General features: G+C 54.4%; 2 protein-coding genes across 3 annotated transcripts in view; one reads left to right on the plus strand and one right to left on the minus strand.

Moving 5' to 3' along the window:
* C2H7orf50 (chromosome 2 C7orf50 homolog) overlaps positions 1–24,425 on the minus strand; it is a 120,100-nt gene that overhangs the window by 19,064 nt on the left and 76,611 nt on the right. The window lies entirely within an intron of this gene.
* GPR146 (G protein-coupled receptor 146) lies at positions 9,374–23,899 on the plus strand. The gene is made up of 2 exons (XM_045542945.1): positions 9,374–9,432; positions 22,163–23,899. The coding sequence occupies exon 2, from the start codon at positions 22,187–22,189 to the stop codon at positions 23,186–23,188; it is 1,002 nt and encodes a 333-aa protein (XP_045398901.1). The 5' UTR covers positions 9,374–9,432; positions 22,163–22,186; the 3' UTR covers positions 23,189–23,899.

Genomic DNA, 24,425 nt, shown 5'->3' on the forward strand with positions numbered 1-24,425 from the left:
CGATGACAACGAACATGTGGAAACAGAAATATTAACACCACCACTTACAATTTGCTCAACAAAAATGAAATACTTAGTTGTAAACCTAATAAAAACATGTATGGGACAGTTCAAAACACTAAGGAGGTAAACTTTTAAGAATCTAAATAAGTGGAGAGACACACTGTTCATGGATTGGAAATCAACACAGTAAAGATTCTAATTCTCCCCAAATTGATATAAAGGCTTAATGCAATTCCTACCAAAAATCTCAAGATTTTTTTTGTAGTTCAAGACAAGCTTATTCTAAAATTTATATTGAAAAGCCGAGGAACCAGGATAGCTAAAACAACGTTGAAAAAGAAGAAAAAACTAGGAAGAATCACTCTACGGATTCCAAGACTTATCACATAGCTACAGTAATCAAGACAGCGTGGTATCGATGGACAGAGAGGAATACAGGTGAGTAGAAAAGAACAAAGACCACAGAAATTGCCCCACATTAACAATTCGAGTTTTGAAAAAGGTTGTAAAAGCAATTCAATGGAGAAAGGAGTCTTTCAGCAAACAGTGCTAGAGCAATGGGACATCTATAGGCAAAAAAAAATAAACCTTGAACCAAAGAAGACAGACAGATGGCAAATACACACATGAAAAGATGCTCAACAGCATGTGTCCATTAGGGAGCGAGCTGCAAAAAATAACCAGACACCAGTGCACCCCATCACAGTGACCAAATCCAGAATACTGACACCACCACCAATGCTGCAGAGGATGTGGAGCCACAGGAATCTCACTCTCTGCTGCTGGGAATGCAAAATGGTGCAGTCACTTTGGAGGACAGGCTGGAGGTCTCTTACGAAACAATACATACTTTTGCCTTACGATCCAGCAGTCATGCTCCTTCGTATTTACCAAAATGAGTTGAAAACTTATGCCCACACAAAACCCTGTGCGTGGACGTTTATAGCAGCTTTACTTGTAATTGCCCAAACTTGGAAGCCACCAAGATGCCCTTCAGTGGGTGAATGGATAAGCTGTCGTACGTCCAGACAATGGGATATTATTCAGCACTAAAAGATATTAGCTACCAAGCTATGAAAAGACATGGAAGAAACTTAAATGTAATATTGTAAATGCATATTACTAAGTGAAATAAGCCAATGTCAAAAGGCTACACACTATAAGATTCCAACTCTATGACATTCTGGAAAAGCAAATGATGGAGACAGTGGAAAGATCGGTGGGTGTCAGGGGCTGGGGGAGAAGGGGGTGAGCAGGTGGAGCACGGGGTTCTCAGGGCAGTGAGACTACTCTGTGTGATACTGCAGTGGGAGACACATGTCATCACACACTCAGCAAAACCCACAGAGTGTGCAACACCAAGAGTGAGCCCTACCATGAAGCGTGGGCTCTGGGTGACAATGTAGGGCCACCACTGTAGCAAAGGTACCACTCTGGGGGCCTGTTGATAATGGGAGACTGTGCACGTGGGGGGGGGGTACATAGGAAACTCCGTGCCTTCTGCTCAATTGCGCCGTGAACCTAAAACTGCTCTAAAAAATAATGTCTATTAATAAAACCCTAAACCTCACAAAAATTAACTCCAATGGATTACAGATTTAAATGTAAAACTATAAAACTTTTAGAAGAAAACACAGGAGAAAACTTTTGGGACCTAGGAATTAGTGAAGAGTTCTTAAATATGATAGCAAAAGCAGATCCCTAAATTGAAAAAAAAAAAATCAATAAATCAGACTTCACCAGAATTGGAAAAAAAATTTGCTCGTTATGAAGAGGTAAAAGACAAGCTGTGGACTGGGACAGAATAGTCACAAACCACACATGCAGCAAAAGCCACATACAAGGAACCTGAAAATGAGGAGACAGAAAGAAACATCTCACTGAAGATACGCAAATGGCAAACAAGCACAAAGATGGCGGTCAACATCACTGGCCGCCAGGGAAAAACAAAGACAGACCCCGAAGAGGCACCACTGCACACACCTACCAGGACAGCTAAATAAACACAACATGCACGTGGTGAGGACACAGAGGAACCTCATCTCTCACGGGATGCTGACAGGAACATGAAGTGGAAAACAGTCTGGCCATTTCTTAAACAGCTAAGCACGCACATACCACATGATCCAGCAATCAAGAAATAAAAACCCAATGTCCACACAAAAACCAGTACACGATTGTTCATAACAACTTTTTAAATCTGTAATAGCCCAAAACTGAACACAATAAAGTGACCTAAGATTGGAGAATGGTTAAACACACACCAGCACATCTGCATCCTGGAAAGCTGCTCAGCAATGAAAAGGAACAACTATTGATCCATGTGACAATGCAGGCTGGTCTCAGGGCATTATGATAAGTGACAAAAGCCAGTCCCCAAGGCCACACACTACACAGAGGTGAAAACAAACCAGTGGCTGCCAGGAAGGGGTGAGTAGAAAGGGCTGCAGAGGAGCCCTGCAGTGGGGCCAGGCACGTGCGTGGGCCAGCAGCAGGCACCAGTGGGCTCCTGGCTCTGACAGTGTATGACAGTCACGCAGACTGAGACCTTGAAGAAGGGGCGGAAGGAAGGGCACAGGGATCTTTCTGTGCTTGCTGTCCAACTTCCTGGGAATCTGCAACTATTTCAAAATACAAAATTAAAAAAAAGAAAAGAAAAGAAAAGAGAACAGAAACCTAACCTAAGAAGCAACTTTTGTTCCTTGAGTCTGGTTTATTCTCAGAGGCCCAGAGGACGTGGTGCCCACACTGGCTGCAGATCCATGGGGACAGCCCCACCCTCGAGGCACAAGGAATAAATCCCCTGGTGGGAACTTGCCTGGCTCGAGCCTCATCTGGCTCTAGGCCTGTATAAATGCCCAGCATGCAGTCTCCAGATCTGAGCCCACATTTTTCTGGGCAGGTGAGCCCGGCCCCCTCATGCCTTCACTTTGACAGGTTGCGTTGAGTTAAGAAAACAAATCCCCCAACTAATCTCCCCTGCAGGCTCCTTCAGGACATCGTCTGAGGCCCTGTCTGGATGAGGCACGCTGCAGACTGTCCGACTACCCATAGCAGCCGGGTCTGCGGACTTGGGTGCTTCCTTGCTGTGGCAACGGCTGCCCTTCTAGCTTCAGAGCTCCTGGGCTTCTTGGGCAGGAGGCGCAGCCCGTGTCTCAATGGGCAGGGTGCCGGCAAGCTTGCAGGAGTGCAGTTGTGTTTCTAGGTACCTGCTGCCGCTGTCTGAGACAAACGCCAGGGCACACACAGCTCCCCTTGGGCTCCGCACTCCCACTGGATGAACAAAGTGCTTTCCTACGTACTATTTGTAGTCCTGATTAAAGATCTGGAAAGAGAAAGACAGACCCCAGAGTAAAGCTTCCAGTCCTTCAGGTATTTGCCGCCTCCCCTCCTAACTGCAGCTTTGGTGCCTCTGCATTAAATCACACCGTGAGGTCGCAATCAGTGACAGAGGCTCTAACTTTGGAAGCTAACAGCCTCCAACACCAGACAAGGATGCCAAGTGCCAGGACAGCCAACAAAAAGGCTACTGATGATCTATCAATTAGGTGGCTAGGCATGGAGTTGAAGAGTGGGTCGGAAACCGGAAAGGTCCTCTGTGCTGGTGTCAGGCTCCACGCGCGGTTTCTACCAGGACTGGGCCTGCGGCCCCTCTCTCGAATCCCACGAGCCTTTCTAGTATCCTCACAGAGAGGAACAGCTGAGCAGTGAGGGTCCCCCAGGGCTTCTGCTGAGGAGGCAGCCCCCGACCAGGCCTGCCTGCCTTCACTGCACCTCCAGGAACCGCACTTTCTCTTTCTTTCACTCCCTCCCTATTCTTCTACTTTTGTTACTGTGGAAAATTTCAAACGTACATGGAAGTTGAAGAGTGTAACGAATCCTCACGATCAACATCTTTCTCCACCTCCTTCACCTCACCCCAGATGTCATATTATCTCCTCCATAAATACTTCCACATGTAGCTCTAACATACAATGTATGTTAATAAATTTATACATAATCACACAGAATGACATTTTCTAAGGAACTGCATGTTTTTTGTTAGCTGTATTATCTGGAAGCTGGATCGTGCGTCCTTGGCTGAAAATGTGGCAGAAAAGCTTGCTCAAATGTGTCCAGTGAAATGCTATTGTTCTTTGAACTCTGGAGACATTCTGACTTCAAAGATTACTTGGGAAGGAGCCTTTTGAGGCTGTACTGCTGAGCCATAATCCAAAAGTCAAAGAACAACTTGCTGTTTCATGGGACTCCTAGGATCAAATTTTCTGTCCCATTTTCAGCTGAGGACTCACAGCCCAGCACCCAAAAAATACACGTGCTGAAAAGCTTCCGTATTGCCCCCGACTCTTCACCCCCAACACCATCCCCTGGGAGAGATACACCGAGGGACGCTGGGGTAGCTGCCCCTTCTGCATGGGGAGAAGGGCCGGGGAGGCCCACTGTGGCCCCACACAGCGCCCACTACAGAAGCACCCACTGGCACCTTCACCTTCACTGCAGGGGCAGAAACCCGCCAGACCCCTCTGCCCTCTCTTGGTCCAGGCCCCACCACTCACTCGCTGTGTGGCTTTGGTGGGCTGGCTCACCCCTCAGACTCAGGTTCCCCATCTGCACCACGGAGAGCTGCAAGATGTCCTGACCACATGCAGCCCTCCTCCTCTGCTGTGGTCAGGGAGTCTGTCACCTCCAGTGAGCCTGACCTCTCTAAACGATACCTGTGGCCACTGGAAATTCTACTTTGGGGTGGGAATTGCACGAAGCCTATGCACATGAGAGGAAGCATGATGAAGACGGCCCAGAGAAGGCCGCACAAAGCCAGCTGCTGGGAGTTCTGTCCTAAGGCCCCCTGGCTGGCTCTGCAGTTGCGTTCATGTCCTCTTGGGAGTTAGGCACCCTTGGATCACACCAGATAGCAAGGGGGCCTGGGAACAGCAGCACCTGTCACCAATGTGATGCCACAGGGTAACGACCGTCAACATGGCTTACGAGCTGGGGTGGCAATGAAGCTCCATTAAAAGATCCTCAGGGAACCCCACAAGTCACTGAGAACATGCCTACCACTTTTATGAAGGAAAAGACAGATGCAAACACACACAAAGTCCCTGTGGTGCCCACATCCTTCCCATTATTGTGGACACCACCGACGGGAGAGGGGCTTTCCCAGCAGCTATCTCACACAGCAACTGGCCTGTGAGGCCCTGGGGTGTCCCATAAATGCTGTGCCCACCCTCCTCCTCATACCTCTCGCTGGTGTGCTCCCATCATGCGGTGCAGGTGGAGTGGCTGTGGGGACAGTGGGGCCTGGGCCAGTGTGTCAGAGCTGAAAGTGCAGGGATAGCAGGAGGGACCTGGAGGCCACGTCCCTGAGGGCAGAACTGGGAGTACAGCACAGGGACAGCCAGAGGAGGACATGGAGGCCGTGTCCCCGAGGGCAGAGCTGGTCCTCCCTACAGCGCACACTGACCACAGGCAGCATCCTTGCTGGGCCTTACCTGCTGCAGTGGCCCCCCAGCCTGGTCACCCAGCGAAGATGGCCAGCCTCCCTGCAGCCAGTGCCTTCTCTGCCCCTGCTGCCTCACGCCCTACCGCTCACAGGGGTCGCTGGGGTCCTGGCCTGCGGGGAACAGCATCCCGCCTGGCATGCATGCAACAGGAGGTGCTGGAGCAGGCAGCTGCTGACAGGCGAGTGTGAAGACCCACCAGGGCTCTCTCCTCTTGGCACCTGCCAGCCAAGTAACTACTGCTCCTGCGCCCCACATCCCAGCTGCCCTGGGTGGTTCTAGTGGCTCTCTGGGTGGGGCCAGATTTTCTAGGCCGAAGGAGCACCAGTGCAGGCCATGCCAGGTGCTAGAGTGTGGAGCACCTACCCCTCAGGCTGGAAAGCGTGGTGGGGGGACAGGGCTCTGAGGGCCACTGGGGCCATGGCTCAGCGTCAGGCACTTTCCTTGGGAGTCTCAGTGGCCCCTCTCCAGGGCCCCCACTGCCCACCCTATGCCGACTCCTTCCATGCCGGTGCCTCCCACGGGCCCGAGCAGATGCTCCAGACAGCCTCTGTACACTTCAGCTCACCCACAAAAATGCAGGGCGCAGCTCAGAGCAGGGCTGAGAAGATGTGCACAGCAGACATCCCGACTACTGCAGCGGCCACACTCCACGAGTCCCAGTGGCCACAGTATGCCAGGCCCTGCATGGTAAGGGCAACGCTCTTGGCCTCCAGCTACCAGTGCCACTGAGTGTCATCATTAGGCCAGACAGCCTGGCTACAAGGTTAGAAACCTGTCCTGGATACTTCTTATGTCACCAATGGGAACATCTGTTTCCGCAGAAAACACAAAGGTCCTGGTACGAAGCGAAAGGATGGAATCTGCACAGAAGGAACAGACAGTGCGCAGGGAGGACAGAGGCCACGCGCTCCCCAGGTTGTCCCTGCTGGTTTCTCGGGGCAGGGGACTTGGTCTTTTACTAAGATCTCCACATTTCTTTATTAACATCTACTACAACTTACTGGGTCCCTGAACGACATTCATTTACAGTAGCACATCCATACAGGCCAGAAAAAACCTCATAAACCACACTCACAAGAACTAGTAAGTTAATTTTCAAACATTCCCCATCCTTGATTAACATGTCACGAGATCAAACTCACCCTGTAAATGCACGATCACTGAGAGAAGGAGCATCTTCAAGGGGAAAGTCAGCCAGCCTGTCACATCACCCCTCCATTCCCCAGGGAAGGACCATGGCTGGGCCACTCTCCAGTCCCAACCAGCAGTCCCGGATGCCCTTGGTGGGGGGTGCGGAGAGCAGTGAGTGATTAGGGGACCAGAGTGTGAGCAGTGTCACAACTACAAAGGCACAGCCCAGGGCCAGCACGTGACTGCCCACCAGGCGCCCTCATCAGCAAAGCAGGGTAAGCCAACTCCACATGATTTTTGGACATCAGCATTAGACTAGGAGGCCGCTGGAAACCCAGGAGTCAGGTTCACACACCCTCCTGCACCCCTCATGTGTGCCCAGTTAGCTGAGCTCGGCATGGCAGTTGCTGGACAGTTGGGAGGAGCCAGCAGCAGCAAACAGCAGGAGTGTGTTACATCCCAGCATAATGTGCTTATCGTGGCCCGGCTGAGCTCACTCTGAGTATCTCCCTCTGACACACACTGACTTTCTGCCATCATCCCTGACCATGTGCTTGCCTGACGGAGGAAGTCCTTCTCTGCAGATAGGGTAGACTGTGGTGACTGAGAGCTAAGCGGCTTAGATGAAGCTAACTTCCAGCGCTTCTCAGCTGTAAGCAGAAGTCCTCCCAGCCACAGAGCACCTCATGGGCGAGCCCCATTGAGTCAGCCATTCCAGGGACCAGGCAGCACGGCTGGACTCTGGCCAGAAATTCTGAGGTTTTAGGCCATGTACACGATGGAGATAATCCAACTTACTCTCAGGCAGGTTGCTAAGAGGACCCAGAATTCCCAAACCCTTATCAAGAGAGTAAGAGAACACCTGGGTTAAAATCCTGGCTCCACTCTCGCTGTGTGACCTTGGGCAAGCTGCTTACATTTTCTCAATAAAATTTAAAATGAAGGCCAGGCATAGTGGCTCACACCTGTAATCCTAGCACTTTGGGAGGCCAAGGTGGAGGATCACTTGAGGTCAGATGTTTGAGACCAGCCTGAGCAACATAGTGAGACCCCGTCTCTACAAAAAATACAAAAAGTAACCAGGCATGGTGGTGCACGGCTGTGGTTCAGCTACTCGGGAGGCTGAGGCAGGAGGATTGCTTAAGCCCAGGAGTTTGAGGCTGCAGTGAGTGTGATCGTGCCACTGTACTCCAGCCTGGGCCACAAAGTGAGATCCTGTCTCTAAAAAAAATAAGTTTTGCTCTATATACTTGCCAGTAAACAACAACAACAACAAAAAATTTTAAATGAAGATGATAATACTGCATTTTACTGATGCTAAGGCACATTTTCTTTCCCACTTTAGTATCTCTAAAATCAGGATGCTTCTTATAATAGATAGTATGTCAGAAATTGGCAGATTGTTTTTAGTAATCCATAAAACAGTGGCATATCTAGCACTAATGGAGTTTTAAGTTTGATGAAAAATGGAAGTATTTACTTCAAAATGTTGCTTAAGGACCTTGAACAGAACCTGACACAGAATAAGCCCTGGGTGTCAGCACTGGCTGGCTGCAACTAGTTTGGGCAAGTGAGATCAATACGCAGCACTCCCAGCACGTGTGGTGGTGGCTGGATCCCCCATGCCTCCAAGGCCCTGTCCTGGGCTGGGAAGCCAGTTGCTGACAGCAGGGCAGAGGCAGTGGGGCCACGGGTCTGCAGGGACCTGGGCACAGAGCCGGCTCTCCCTGCCTTCCAACCAGAGTAGGGAGTGGACCCCGACTTCCCTCTTTGGTCCTGTCAGGTAGAGTGGGCAAGGTGCAGCCCTGACACAGCAGGCAGGCAGCACCCTCAGCTGAGCGCCCAGGTGGTTACTATGCCTACGACCGCCTTCCATTCAGCCCTAGTGACACAGCACATCTGCGTGAAAACTTGCAACTCATAGGCTTCCCGTCCTCAGATCCTGAACCGGAGAGTGCTGCTGGGGGTACCATTTCACCACGAGAGTTACACCAGAGAAAATGACCTGTTCTTTCAACTTTTCCAATATTTAATTATAACAACCGGTACAAAATTAACTAGACTACAAGCAATGCATTGTTTCTTTAAGAGTGGTTTTCTTGCAACCAGTTCAGTTTACAAAGAAGTTCCAGGACATAATGGGTGAATTTGGAAACAGCCAGCAGCCTGGGCAAGAGGTGCAGGCGCAGGGAAGGACTGGATTGCAAGCACTCACTTCCCTCACGGGCGGTGGGGCCTGCACCACGCAGATGGGAGACACCGTTTGCTCTGACTCAGCGATCGGGCAGGGCCTTGCTTAGGGAACCGGGTTGGGCACCAAAGGAGTGCGCAAGAACCTCCAGGAGCGCCTCAGTGTCCCCTCCGCGGGGAGACGGGCGCCCGAGCAATTCGCATGGCCAGTCTCGGTTACGCAAGAGCCTCCTCGCGCCCCAACCGCACCGGCCAGCGGCCCCCGCTGGCCCCCGCGGCCTAGCCTGAGGCGAGGGACCGGGCCAGGCCCGGCTATCCTCCCCATAAGTGGCGCAGGGCGGAGCTGGGGCGGGGCCAGGCCGGCTATCGTCGCCCCTCGGGGACGCGGGGCGGGGCCAGGCCGGCTATCGCTGCGCTCGGGGGCCGGGCGGGGCGGAGCTGGGGCGGGGCCAGGCAGGCTAAGCCGCGCTCGGCTGCCGAGCTGGGCGGGGCGGCGGTCACGTGTGTACACAGGGTCCGGGCGGCGTGCGCGCCGTGCCCCGACGCTCCCGCAGCCCCGAGTTGCCGCCCGCCCGCGACTGCGTGGCCCGCCGCCCAGCGAGCGGTGAGTGGGGCCCCGGAGCCTGGGTCGGGTTGGTCGGGTGAACAGTGGTCTTGCCCGCGGGTGCTTGGCCGCTGCCCCGCGGGGCGCCGTGCCCTTGCGGGAGGACCCTGTCCGTGCAGGGCGCCCTCCGCGAACCGGGCGGGGCGGGCGCCGGGTCATGAACCCGGGAGGGCAGCGCTCTGCTGCCGGTGGCCCAGTGGCCACCGCTCCTTCCCGTGCCTGGCAGGGCACTGCGCCGATCGTGTGCTTTGGGGTCGCTGTGGTTGTAGCTTTCTGTCCTTTTTTATGATTAACATTTTTTTGGAAGTTTGGGGACTGTGTCTACATGTCTACTGTGTCATGTCTGTTCAGATGACAGCTGGCAGGGCACAGGAAGGCTCCTTCAAAGCTTCGATGGAAGGCAATGTCCTCCGGCCTCCAAAATGCCATATACCAGCAACAAGAATTAACACTCTAAAGGAGATAAGTCAGTAAACCAGGCATTGGTCCGAGTGTCCTGCTGTAACTAGTTGTCATGGGTCACCTTTGCCATGCATGCTATGTGGCAAACCTGAGGATAACTATATTTGCTGTCCAGAGCAGCATTTGTCATCTTTGATCTCCTCCTTATCCACGAAGATGTACTTATTTGAGATCTCCATTCCACTTTAAATAACCAACTCCTATCCTAACTGAGCAGCATGAAGCCAGCTTTAAAGGCCTCTAGAACTTTGAATAAAATGGTCTGACCATGTTCCCAAGCTGCTGGTGCATAATGGTGACAAGATATTCTACCGCCCTAACTGGGGCATGGTGAGAGTGAAAAGAGGCCCTGTTTGTAATCAGACCTCCTGTGTGGCCACACTACCCACGACCTGCTGTGCAGCTCCTTAAAGAGCTGCTGCAATGTCCAGCCCTCCCAACCAAATGAAGATCTCTCAAGATAAATTGCATTAAAAAATAGTTGATGTTTTTTGAGTGCTTATTGTGCCTTTTCACTGATGGGACGCAGGGCCCAGAGCAGTGGAGCCCATGCTGAGCCACACATGTGCTCACATCCCTGCGTTGTTCTGCCTCTCTGGAGACCAGGGGATGGACAGCCTGAGGATAGAGGAACGCAGACTTGGGGCAGAACGTAAATGTAAAAGTTGGCTTGGTGTCCTTGTAACTCACACCCTAGTAGGTTGATGAGAGAGTATCCACTTAATGTGGGCCACGTGGGGTCTCAGGTTAGGATGTAAAACCAGATTATATGTATTTAACAAACACTAAATAGCATACTTGCAAAGATCCTTGGCTGGGGAAATAAGCTCGTGTCATTTACAAGTAGGAAGGGGGACATGCTTCTCCCTGAGGAAGCTGCATCCATCTCACAGCCCCTACGATGTCATTTGGACTCCTAAAAAAATAACCACCACCTGGCCTTTAATGACCCAAACACACTGTTGAAAGAGACACACCAGGGCCTTGCCTTGGGGAGGGGCCTTATTGCCGGAGAGCCAGGCCATGTGCAAGTACACAGGATGCCCTGGGCGGTCTTGTTCTCTTTAAATAGTGCTTCCCAGGCAGGGCAGCTCCTCAACCCTCCAGGGCTCTCGCCACCCACTGCCTGATGGGGCAGCTGTGAGCTGCTGCATCTGTCCACAGGCTCTCAGAGGCCCAGGACCCCAAAACCCCACCCAGGTATCAAAGAGCAGAGGGGACCAGTCTGAAGAGTAAAATGGTAGATTTTTCTAATCAGAGATGGCGCTGAGGTGCAGAACCCACACAGGAGCAAGTGGTCTGCTCGGGAGCCTCCACGTGTAAACAAAACACCCTTGAGTAGCAGAGGGACAGGACCAGATGGGGCAGGTGTCCTGGACACCCCCGCAGGTCCCCCGTGGGTCCCTTCCCTTCCCACACACCCAGGGGAGCTCTGCCAGGAGTCCCCCATTTTAATTAGAACCAGAGAGAACTGAGCAAGCCAAATTTGACAAGTAAAAATAACCTGGCTGCTTCCTCCTTTGGAAAGAACCACCACCGTGATAAGATCTGTGGCTTAGCACACTTCCCTGCGGGTAAGACCACACCTAGCTAAAAGCTGGGCTAGACCTGGGGCCCAGGTGAGGTGCCAAGCCTGCCCAGGGTCTGAAATGGAGACTGTCTGTTCCCAGTCTGGTCCTTGAATTTCTGAGGAAGTCTTTCTTGTTTGTTTCTGTTTTTCCCTGGTCTGGTGTATGTAGAAAGGGCATTAGCCTCCAACAGAGTTAGTCAGGGAACAAAAAAGCCCAAGTAACTTGTACTCCACAAACAAAGGATTTGTGTCCCATCTCCTTCCAGGGAAACAGAGCCACGGCTCCTGGCACCGGTGCCCAGCCTCCTCACCGGCCGGGGAACTGGTTGCGTAGTCTTAGTGTCCCCAGAGTCCTTCCTTGAGCCAGCAACACGCTCACTGTTTTCCATGGAGAGGGAGGCATTCTCTGTGCATCTAAGACAGGCTGCCTGATTCACTCTCACTACTATGCAATTTAGAACTGTAAAAAGCAACAGCTACAAAAATCAAAACAACCTGTCTATATAATGAACCATTTCTTATCCCCCCCGGAAGGCAGGGTGATTGTGATAGGAATCAGTGTGCGTAAGCTCTCCACATTGAAAAACCTATGAAAACATCAGCCTTTCCGGAGCGTCAGGCTCCTAAGAGCTGGATGTTAATTGTCGCCAAAGCCTCTGCCCATTACTGCAAAAGGAAACAAACATTCAGGAGTCATTTTCAAAGCATTGTGATTGTTCCAGAACATTCACCCAAAGTCAAGAGTCTCCTGGTGCACAGCAAGTCTACTTCACACAGAAACAAGCTACCAGCCCCTCAGGCAGGAGGCTGAGCGCCTTCCCTTTCCTTTCCCCACCATCTTTGGGGCACCCCCGGCCTTGCAATTAATTGTATGTCCACTCAAACCTAAATCTCTCGAGTGGCAAGACCACTGTCCTGGAACAAGAGGCACTTCCTGCCCACCCTGTCTGCCATCCTTTCTGCTCAGCGCAGCAGGGAATTCTGTCACTCACCCTGGGGAAAGCCTTTTACGTCATCTAATACATCCTCTTTCACAGTTTTCACTCAACAGTCAGCCAGGCTGCTTGAGCACAAGTAAAGAGAAGCTTCCCTACCTTCAGAGAGCCCCTAGTAGGCAGGAAGGAGGGTGGAAGCAGAGTCTGCACCAGCACGACTGGCTGGGGGTGTGGAGACAGCAGTCGGGGAGCAGGGGGTTCCCAGGTGCGCTTGCTGATGCCCACAATAAGACGTCAAGGATGGGTTAGTGTTTGGCGAGTGGACACAGGGCAGCAAGGACGGGCTCAGCACATGCAAGGACAGCAGTGGAAAAGACACCCTGGACCCTAACCCTAACTCCAGTGGCCTTCACTCTGTGGGACTGGCAAGCCCCAGCTCTGAGGAGCCCTCGACAACAGAGGATAGAATTTCCTGATTAACAGAGGCAAGCAAATAAAATGTTATGATCTTAGTGAAACTAGCTTGGCCACCTTGGAATGGGACGGTTCCTCTTTGCTGGCTTTTTGTTTCTGCCAGCTCTGTGCCTCTCTCTCTCACATTCACACAGACCCAGCTGCATCGCAGCTTCCCAGGTGGCGTGCTCCTGCCATCACCTGAGTCACCATCACCACACTCCCCCTCTGTCCATGCCAGGCAGCTCATCTCCACTGGGATCACTAATGAATTTAGCCCTGGATTTTGGCAAGGTTCACTGCACTGCTTACAGAGATTCACTGTTAACAGGCTGGTTTATACCATTGGGGGCTCTTTTTAAATAAGGCATAGGAAGAAAGATGTTGCCGTCTCACCGTAAAATGTTTCCAACTGCCAGCCTGGATGTGGCCCACCCCCCTGTCAACACTGCGTGTCACTGCAGGGCGCTCACAGTGGAGAGGAGCCCTGCACAGAGGCCTGCACAGCTCACTCAGTGGCACAGGGCCTCGAGATGTTTGCACAAATTACAAACCGAGGAGAACTGAGACCCTTGAAGCAGGCTCTCGTTCCCAATTGCACGTTTCTTTGAAGGCAGTGAGCACAGGCCAGAGCAGCGAGTATTTATAGTATGGTTTAACACTAGTGAAACATCAGGAAATTCATTGTTTGTGTTGTTACCAAAGCCCGAACCCAGAACACAAAGACTTTAATGCTTTGCAAAGCCTCTGCAGCCTGGGCGGTGAGCTGCACACAGGGTGTGGGCTCTGGGGTTATCTCTTCTCACACTCGCCTGGCTGTGACGGCTCACATTGCTGTCATTCCCACCAACCTTTGGCTCCCTCCTCACATGCATCAGTTCAGGACTCTGAGCAAAAGGTCACAGAACAGCTTCCTCTGCCTTAATGATGCTGGGAGGAGGCTACAGGTCTGCATCTGGTTCTCCTGATGCCAGGACCAACCAAGGCCTAGCAAGCACCGGCACCCTGTGTGCCCTGTGGAACTGATTTATTTAATCCTCCTAACAATCTCATGAGGAGTTCCCTACACTTGGAGAAACTGAGGCACAGGTACAGGAAGTTACCTGTCCAGCCAAAGGCGCACAGCCTGTGAGCAGTAAGCCTGGGACGCATGTCCTGGCTGCCTGGCTCTAGAACCCGAATTCCTAACCACTTCCCACACAGGAAGCTTGGGGAGATGTAGGCTTTTTAAAGCACTTTACCCCCGTTGATATCATCCGCCACTAACTCAGTTCTCCCTGCAGACTGCAGGGCACGAGCTGCCCTCGCAGCAGTGCTGTTTATTGCCCGTTTAAAGTTCCCTCATACAGGATATGATGAGTTAGACTAGGGGTCAGGCCGGTGTCTAAATCAGAGCTGCTTTCTCGAAGTGAGAAAACTACTTGAGGACTGGAGTTACCTGGTGTTAAGCACCTGCTGCACCTGGCTGCATGACACAGATTCAGCAGCCCCTGAAGTCCCTGGTGGAGCCCTGGCTGGGGCTGTGCAGCTCTGGCTGGGGCTGTGCGGCTGTGCAGAGGTCTCTGTTCCACCCCCTAGCAGGACAGCACTGCACTGCTGGTGGCTGTGGCTCAGGACATGCCACCCCCTCCTAGCCCCTCTGGCTAGCCAGGCTTGGGCAGGTCTCCCCTCCCTGCAGGCTGCACTCTGAACCCACGTGACTCACCATCAGCACAAGGGCTGACCAGGGGGCTCCTTGGCTGGCAAACCTGGGGCCATGGAGCACACTAGCCAAGTGCCTCCGGCCATCTGGCGGTGATCTCCAAGGAAGGTCAGCGTGCTTGAGGGGCTTGAGGTTATCAGTTAGAAAAACAGATCCCAAAGTTATTTGCTGGGGGCTCAGAGCACAGCAGGGAACCATCTAACCTGGGGTGGACACATCCATGGATTTCCTGTCCAACAAGGACGTGCTGCTCAGGTCAGCATGGTCCCACTCTCTGCCCCTACCAGAGGTCTCAGGCCAGGCTGGGAGTCAGATCCTCCTTGGTTTTCTTTTTCCCCTGAGCCTGGGGTGCACAGCCTGAGCTCATGTCCTGTGAGGGGCCTCTTCACACACCGGCACAAGGAGAGGGGGACAAAGGCCAGCCCCACGAGCAAGTCTGGCCAGAGAGCCCTCTCAGGGCTGGACGATTCCTCAAGAAGAGGCATGTTCTTGAAAAACAGAAATCAGAGCCCAGTGCAGGGGTCTTGGAAGAAAACACCCCCACCTTATTTATAGTGAGTAACTGTCACCCAGCACATCACATGCCCAGGAGGGAGGTGCTCTGGAAACCGCTAGGTCCACAGAAACTGGGAAGGGACAGGGAACCCAAAGGGCTCCATTCCCTAGGGCCTGACCAGTGGGCCTCAGAGAGACACAACCGCCACCTGCCTGCCCACCAGCCTCTCAGCGACCTCAGTGTCAGCGAGGTCTCAGCCCACTCTGCTGGGGCAGCTGCCTTATTACCATGCCTCCTGACGGGGCTCAGAGGGGCCCCGCAAGCCAGCAGAGCCTGGATGGGCATGCTGCCCCCGGGAGCTTCCTGACCCCTGGCCCTGGCTTGCTTACCCTGGCCCAGCCTTCCTCTGACAGGGACAGCTGCTAGGGTCCAAGAGGCAGACCCTCTGTGCTGCAGAGGAAGTGATCACACCGTCACATGCTTATGGCTTCACACAGCCCCTCAAGCTCCACAGGAGCGTGTGGGCAGAGAGGTCTGAGCCCTCCCCATCCCAGACCTCAAGGCGCACGTGGGCCTGAGAGAGTTTTCTGTATGGAAGTGTCGCATCTGATGCTGGCTTTCTGGTGTACATGGCATCCAGCCCTGTCCCTCCTGCTGCTTACAGCTGCTTGGAGACCCTGAGCTGGGCAGGCTGAGGTTCTGCGGTGGCTGAGGGGCCTCAGCTGCCTACCCACCGCCCCAGATGAGAGCACACCTGCTTCCATGCTCTGGCCACTGTACGCACTAGGGCCAGCCCTGGCCCTGACACCCTCTCTGCAGTAGCCAGGCTGGCCTGCCCCGCTCCTGACTACTGCTGGCCCATGGGCCTGGAACCTAAAGCCCTCTGCATCCACCTGAAGAAGAGGCCAGATGCTTCTTCCACACCAGCCGCCTCTGGACTGGGGAGTGAGTGGCAGGTGCAAGGCCAGCACTGGCCTTTTGTATGTCCACTTTGTTCTTTGTGAGGGCAAGTCACGTTCCTATCATTAATGAATTCTTTTACAGGGCCCAGGCAGCCATCCCCCTGAGATGCCCAAGGCCTGCTTCTGATAGTACACAGGGACCCTGCAGTCTCCTATCCTGGCCCAGGTGCCACACTGTCCCCACAGAGGCCCCGGGTGCACTGTCCCCTGAGAACCAAGGCTGCCCCACAGCATTCTGGCTCATCTGAGGACACTACAGAGAGTGCGGGAGGGCAGGGCAGAGAACGGTTGGTCCTTGGTGCCCCCTGAGGACGGGCTGTGGAAGGCTGCTCCCGCCATCACTGTGGGTGCTGATGTGGACCTGGGGTGGGACCTGCTGGGGGTGACAGGTCCCACAGGAATCCTGGGGGAGGGTTTCGGGGGTTGGAGAGGCCAGTGGGAAGAATGGAAGGAAGGTGGCTGGACCAGCCAGCCTGCTGGAGGAGCAGCTTCCAGGAGGGCCTGGAAGGGTGGGGGCGGCCGGAGGGTGCTGGCCAGGAGCCTGGTGTGATGACAGGGCCTCCTGGCCAGGGGCCCGCTGAGGTCCCTGCTGGCCAAGGGCACTGTAGCAGGTGGCGGGGCCACAGGAAGGTGGATGGTTAGTCCTGCCCTTGGCAGGCAGCTCCCCAAGTGGACATGGGAGGACCTGGGTGCAGGTCAGGAGTGCTCCCTACCTGGGGCCGGGCAGACAAAAGAGACAGCCCCAGCTCCGGGGTCAGGGATGGCCCTTCTCTGTTGTCTCTTGCAGAGAGAGACAGAAACGCGGTGAGAGACCCTTCCTGGAATCTTGACAAATTCAGACCTTCGACTGTCAGATAAAAAGCCCACTTCTATGACAATAATTTGGGGGTTTTCTCCTCCAAACCCAAATCTCCCACTCCATCCAGTCCTGAGTCCCTCCTTCTCATGAAGGAGGTTCATGGCGAGCCTGGTTAACTGGAAAGACGGCCCAGCCCAGGTTGCAAGTTCCAAGGTGTTCCTCTTCCCCTCATGCCGCAGGGCGGGAAGTCTCAGCACAGAGGAAGTGGAGCCACAGGAGACCCAGAGAGGCAGGAGGGGGCAGCTCCGCCCATGCTGCCAGGGGCGGGAGAGACCTGGCAACGCAACAGCAAGTTGGACAGGATAGGACCCTCCACCCCCACAACGCTCTTGGGAACACCTCAGTTATCATGAGTGTGTGTATGTCACTAACTGCCCCCTGAGCAGCAGAGGTGGGGACACAGAGGTGACATGACCCGCTGTGCCCCTACTACACAGCTCCCACCAAGAGCACTGGCAGCACCTGTGGGTTGCAACCTGCTGCTGTCTGGTCTTCAGAGCCCCATCTCATCTTGGGTCACTCCTGAGCCACGGCCAACACCCTGAAGGTGGAGGCAGTGCTCAGACTGGCTCCATTGAGTGTGCCTAGGGGCCCCCGGCAGAGCGGCACCACTGGCTTGGATGGCTGCCGTCAGCTGCCCAGCTGCCTTCTCCAGCTGCCCCTCGCCCCTCTCACCCCAGCTCCTAACACAGGCAAGGCTCATTTTTTAACTTTATGAACATCCCCTACAGCACTAGCCCACGAAGCCAGCCATCCACGAGTCATTTTGCTCCCGAGATCTCTAAGTAACACCTGGTAAGAGGTGCTTCCCAAGGAAGAATATCAGAACAGAAAAACAGAGTGTGTCATTTTTAGGCTGAAAGTGAATGAAAACAGGCAGCTTTTAGCTTATAATCTTAATTTGAAATAAAAATCCTTGTAATTGATACGTAATAAACCACACATAGAAGCTACCTCTAGCTTTAAAAGTTTATAAATTCTTCAGTATTTACAAGCTATCAGTACATAAAAGTTTACTTAGGTATGTTTTCAGTCCGAAGCCCAGCACTGAGGGTCACCACCTGCCCTCCCTCCCGCATGCCTGGGCTGGGTGACACTGGGCGAGCCAGGGCCGCACCAGCACAGGACGCATGGAGGAAATGCTAAGCAGATTTTACCCCATGTGATGCTCTCCCAAGAATCAGGCCATTCTTAGCCCCGTGCTGGCTGCCCTCCTGCGAACCGCTCGGGGCAGGCATTGGCAGTCCGGGCAGCTCCCGCCTCAGCTCCCTGCACAGAGGGCGCAGATCAGACAAACCAGCCCAGCATGACTCCGGCTGCAGGAGGACCCTGGGGCTGGGTCCAGCCCTCACTGGAACACTCAGTTTGCCTGGCCGGCTCAGCTCTTCTCGAACCGTGCTGATGTTACATATGTGTACAGCGACGGGGGTACACACGTGTCAGGAGGCTGCAGAACACACCTCCCTCTTCACTCTCGGCTCTGAGCCTGCCCCTTGCCTCTGCTGCGTCTCCCAGAGCTGTTTCCTGTGGGCCGAAGTGTGAGCAGCCAGGGCTTCTCTCTACGGCAGTGAGGTCCAACTACTTTGTCCTGTTTTCTACAGACAAGCGTCTATACAGTTTATTTCCTCAAGGAAAAAGGGGACGCGTGACTAAACTTTTCAGGCACGCCACCCATCAGGAGTGGCCACACGGACCTGGGGCAGAAGTGCCACAGACGCCATAGCCTCTGCCTGCACCCAGCCAGCCCCCAAGGAGCCACACGCCGATTCCACAGCCGCCCATCCCGGCAGTACCTCGGCTTCTTGAAACTGGCTGTAAACAGAGAGGGAGGGGCCGCCACGCCTGCCAAGGGAGGCAGGAACTTTGTGAGTAATTTACTGGAGGAAAAACAAGTGGTGTGCCTGCATCCTGGGGCCACGCGCTCTTGCTCTGGCACCGCGCACGGTGCTGCAGATGCGGAGGCTGCGGGTCTCTGCGCAAGCACAGCGCAGGCCCCTCTGGCTCTCTGGCAGCCGCCTTGCCATGCTGCTCTCTGACGGTGTTGGTTGTCCATGGCACAGAGAAACGTGGGACCCCAAATAAAGGTAGGAAACCAGCAGCCGGCAAGGCAGTGGAGGCTGAGAGCTGACCAGGAGGTGGGAAGGGCTCCGTGTAGCCTGCCACCATGGGGACATCTTTAAATGCAAGGGGCTGGGCCAGAACAGGACCAAGGAGGGAACGGGCCTCTGCGAGATCTGGCAGGTGAAGGTGGCCCCAGCTGGACTGTGGCCCTCTTCTAAATAAAGCCAGGGGACAACATGGGTCATGTGCATGAGGGCCCTTCCTCCTCAGAGGACCCTGCCAACCTCACACCTTTTGTCCCCAGTGTGGGAACACCTGGGAACAGCTTGGACAAATCCTGGGGCCTTGGATGCCACACCAGGCCAGGCCAGGCCGGCTGCTCTTGGGGTGGAGACACTCTACTCGCTGACATCCATTAGCAGGGGTCACAGGAGAGCACAATGCTTCCTGGGACTCGTGGCCAGTGGGGTCTCGTGGATAACATCCCCAAACTGGGGACTCCTATTCAGCCCCCACTCACAGCCAAAGCCAAGCAGTGTGGCATGTGGGTACTAGGGGGCAAACATACATGGAAGACGGCATTCGGTCCTCCAGCCCCTGGCCACTGAGGCAGTTGGGTGGCCGAGATTGGGGGTGGGAAAACAGTGGAACAGGAAGGAGAAGAGAATGCAAGACCACCACCAGTGCCAGGTCAGCTCAGAGATGGAGGCAGGAATGCCCTCTCCAGCTCTAGGAGGGCAGCCACTTCTTACTGCCTGCCTGGTGCTTGTGCCATCTGCCTAAGAGGGATCCGGCCCTGATAGTCCCCATGGGTGCCGCCAGCCCAGCCCAGGAGGTCCGGTCAGGATGTGGCTAGTGAAGGGACAGATGGCCATAGGGTGATGAGCAGCTGTCTAGATTTCAGGACCCAAGTCCGTGTCGTGGACGAGAGTGAACATTCCTCCCTGGAATGATGTGCCCTGCACGTGTGGGTGGGCACCCGGTGTGGCCTAAGTCTTAGCACCTTCATCACCACCTGACACTCAGGTTGCCAGGTGTCATTCATTAGGGTTGCACAACCACACGCTCACTCAGTGTCCTTCCCGCCCACATCTGAGGATCAGTCCCAAAGGAATTCCCCCATGTACCCATCTGCCCGCTGCCACGCGCTGGCTCTGGGGACATGAAGTGCGGAGGTGTGAGGCAAACCTGCAGGGCAGTGCCGCTATGCTGTGGGACGGGAGCAGGCTGCCCCAGAGCAGGGTCTGAGCCTCTTGCTCCCTCGGCAGCCCGACTTCCTCCCTGTGTTCCTGCTTCTGGGGACAGGAATGCTTGCTGTGTCTGCTGGGATGCTCTTTCTTTGTGAGAACAGGAGATCAGGCTGAGCCAAGTACATTCTGAATGTAAGGTTTCCCCCAAAGAACTGGACATTCCTGAAGAATATCTGTTCTCTGGGAGAGGAGGGAACACTGTATCGTGGCTCTACCTGCCAATTTCTTGTTCAGTTATGACAAGACTGGGTGTGTGCCCAGAGTCTCCCACCAGCTATGACCGACAGACCACTCTGCCCTGAACCCAGGTGCTGTGCTGCCTCTAAGGTGCCAGGTCCTGGGCCAGGGCCACCCCAGCATGGGAAGGGAAGCCCTAGGGCCAACCGCCCACACTGCCCATCTCTCACAGCACTGGCAGGACCCGAGCACCCACAGGCACCGGGCAAACCGCTAAGTCATGGCGTTGGGCCCGTCCAACCTCATCAAGATGTTCACTCAGGCCTCATGGTGCGTGCAGAGCAGCTCTGAGCACATGGGACAACTCCACATGCTGTGGGCTCTCCAGGGCCACAGCCCCTCCAGGCTCAGCTCTCATCCATCAGAGCTGGCACAGCTGCTCAGACACGTGAGCCTTCTTGCTCTGCTCAGCGAGCAGCACGTGAGCAGACACATCTCCACGTTCCACCAGACGACAGCTGCGTGAGGCAGCACCCAGCACAGGGCAGGCATTCAGCACGTCAGTGCAAGGAGCTGGAGGGAGCTGGGTGGGGACAGCTCATCTCAGGGCTGGAGCTGCAGCACGAGGTGCTACCCGGCGGCCTGGGGCACAGGGTGGGTTTCTGGCCCTGATGAGCTGCCTCCTGGTGGAGAAGAACCCCCACATTACCAGCTGGCGCTAAGGACCGTGGCCAGTCGTCCGAGCAAGACAAAGCGGAGGGCGTGGAGCACTCGCTGACCAGCTTCTGTTAGGAGTGTCCAGAGTAAACCACCCATCACCCGGGCTCTCCAGCAATACTTCCTTCTGACGTTGATGAGAAAAAAAATCAGTTCCCGGCTGGGGCCACTGTCTCTGTGGGGTCTTCACTTCCTCCCACATCCCACAGCTGTGCATGGTGCTAACGCAGTGTCCCCACAGCACACATCTGCCTGTGGATGTGCGAGCCCCGCGCTGGACGGCGTCCTGGCCAGGCTGGTACCTGCCTGTGCCCTGAGCTGCCGGGATAGGCGCTGGCCACCTTTGACCCTGAACTGGAATAAGTGGGTTGGAAAATGAATGAATGAATACAAATTACTGTAAAATAAAAATTTGTAAAGTCTACACTAATCATACAAATGCACAGCAATAAATGATGTGGTGTGGACGCGCTCAGTGACCTCCTGTATTTGTGCCTGTCTGCGGGCCGTGTGGTGGCAGGCGGTGCACCGTAGTCTCGCTTCATGAGCATTTATCCCGATTTCACCCACCACCACCACTAAACGCCTCACCAAAAGTTGAGTAAATATTAATCTCACTTGTTTTTATTAACCTTTCTTAAATGTACATGTAGCTCACATTGATTTCAATGTTTAATATTAGAAGTGTTTGGGGTCTTTGCTTAGAAGTCTGGTGATGTTTTTGTGACCAGAAATAAGCCGTAGAAACTCAACCCGTTTCTGTCAATGAGGCTTTCAGTATACATCCTTTCGCTTAAAGTCGCAGTTTCCAGGAGCCTATCGATGGCTTACCACAGTCATATTTCTCAGGAAGAGGCTCAGGGAGACTCACCGTGGCCACTGACGTTACTGCAGCATCATAAGCTTTGGCCACAGCAGCCCAGGCCAGGACTTCAGACGGTCATTTGTCAACTGTGTTCTCTCAGGGCAGACTCTGGTCTCTGGAGCCCCCTGGCTGGCAGGAGCCCCCCTCTGTATTTCTGAACCATTCCTGGCCCTGCCCTGGGAAGGGGACATGAGCTGACTTCTTGTTCCTTCCTCCCGCAGAGTCGCAGAGCCTCACCGACCGCCATGTGGGGCTGCGGCTGGCTCAACGGGACAGGCAGGAGTGAGGAGCTGCCTGCCTGCCAGGACCTGCAGCTTGGGCTGTCTGTGCTGTCACTGCTCTGCCTGGCCGCAGGCGTCCCCGTCGGCCTCTGCTACAATGGCCTGCTGGTGCTGGCCAACCTGCACAGCAAGAGCAGCATGACCATGCCAGACGTGTACTTTGTCAACATGGCCGTGGCGGGCCTGGTCCTCAACGCTCTGGCCCCCGTGTGCCTCCTCGGCACCCCTGGCTCAGCATGGGCCCCATGGAGCGTCAGCAGTGAGGCACACATCGCGCTGCTGATCCCGTTCAACGTGTCCTCCCTGGTGGCCACATACTCCACCACCCTGCTCAGCCTCGACCACTACATCGAGCGCGCACTGCCACGGACCCACATGGCCAGCGTGCACAACACCCGGCACGTGTGCGGCTTCATCTGGGGCGGGGCCCTGCTGACCAGCTTCTCCTCACTGCTTTTCTACATCTGCAGCCGCGTGTCCTCCCGGGTCCTGGAGTGCGCCAAGATGCAGAGCGCAGAGGCCGCTGATGCCATCCTGGTGCTCATTGGCTATGTGGTGCCGGCACCGGCTGCCATCTATGGGCTGGTGCTCATCTCGCGCATCCAGAAGGCAGACACGCCGCTCGACCAGGATGCGGGGAGGCTGGACCCCTCAGCACACAGGCTCCTGGTGGCCACGGTGTGCACGCAGTTTGGGCTCTGGACGCCTCACTACCTGACCCTCCTGGGGCACACGGTCCTGGTCTCTCGCGGGAAGCCAGTGGATGCTCACTACGCAGGAATAGTGCACCTCGCGAAGGATTTATCAAAAATCTTGGCCTTCTCGAGTAGCTTTGTGATGCCCCTTCTTTACCGCCACATGAACAAAAGCTTCCCTAGCAAGCTTGGGCGGCTGATGAAGAAGATGCGCTGCGGGCGCCAGCACTGCGCCCCGGACCCCGCGGGGCTGCAGCAGGTGTTGACGTAGCTGGTCTGGGTCGGGTAGCTGAGCTCAAGGCCCTCACTGACTCCCTCCTGGGACACAAACTGAAGTTCCGATGGATGCGTGGCACTTTGGTACCCTGGTGCTCTCGCCTGTCCTCCCCAGAAAGAGATGCACCAAGGCCAGAACAGCACAGGGTGTTTTTTTTTGAAGTTTTCTATGTTTTTCCTAAAAGGCCACTCTTAGGCCAAGGCCGTGTTGTTCAAAGCAACAGGTGCCTGGTGTGAAGAATCCGCTGCGTTCTTATTAACGTACCTGCTTTCTCTTGGAGCTGACCCTAAGGTCCAGGCCCGCAGCCTCCTTGACACCGGGCTTTCATGAAGTGATGAGAATCTAAAGCCACTATTTATACTGTGTTTGAATTGTTAAAATACTTGATTCCTCCTCATTTCTTTGGTGTCATAGAAAAATGACAAGTATTAAAATGAAGGAAACGCTACACAGGCATGTTGGTAACCGACTGGGGCTGGCGGGTGGGCTGGGTTCTAGGATGTGCCTTGGACACATATGTTCTTAACGTAGTCCCTGAAAAATGTGCCTGAGCCACAGCAGGTTTTAAACTGGGAATAAGTAAGTAGCACAACCACGACGCTCTCTCCTTACCCACCAAATGTACTTGACATGCCCATGGTCCCCACAGAAACATCACTTCAAAGTGTGCACAAAATTAAAGAGTCTAATAAACTCAAAGAAAAATGCTATTAGGATTTCTAACTTAATGCTAGACTGAAAGGGCATCCCCAGGGAAGAGAGGTCTGGATGGCTGGATGAAGTGCCCCATAAGGTCGGTGGGGTGTCACAGGACACGCCGGCAGCTGGGCTACCCGGGATGGCCAGGGACCAGCATCACACCTGCGGGAGGTCCCGTAGCCTCATGTGGGAGGTAGCTCAGCCTAGCCTGTTCCATTAGGAGCTACATGGATGTTAGCCGTGAGGTGGCCCAGGTGAAGCACTCCCTTCTCCCAGACACAGAGGTGTCCCTGGTCTACAGGTGACACAGGTAAGGTACCCCCTCCCCCAGGCACAGAGGTGTCCCTAGTCTAAAGGTGACACAGATGAGGTTCCCACTTTCCCCTGGCCCAGAGGTGTCCCTGGCCTAGAGGCAACACAGGTGAGGCTCCCACTATCCCCTGGCACAGAGGTGTCCCTGGCCTAGAGGCGACACAGGTGAGGCTCCCCGTCCCTTGGCACAGAGGTGTCCATGGTCTAGTGGCTAGGATAC

The sequence above is a fragment of the Lemur catta genome, chromosome 2 (assembly GCF_020740605.2).
Source record: "Lemur catta isolate mLemCat1 chromosome 2, mLemCat1.pri, whole genome shotgun sequence".
NCBI classification, from domain to species: domain Eukaryota; kingdom Metazoa; phylum Chordata; class Mammalia; order Primates; family Lemuridae; genus Lemur; species Lemur catta.

What these genes read in the sequence shown, in the direction of transcription:
- GPR146 (XM_045542945.1), top strand. Translation starts at nt 22,187, where the DNA reads ATGTGGGGCTGCGGCTGGCTCAACGGGACAGGCAGGAGTGAGGAGCTG.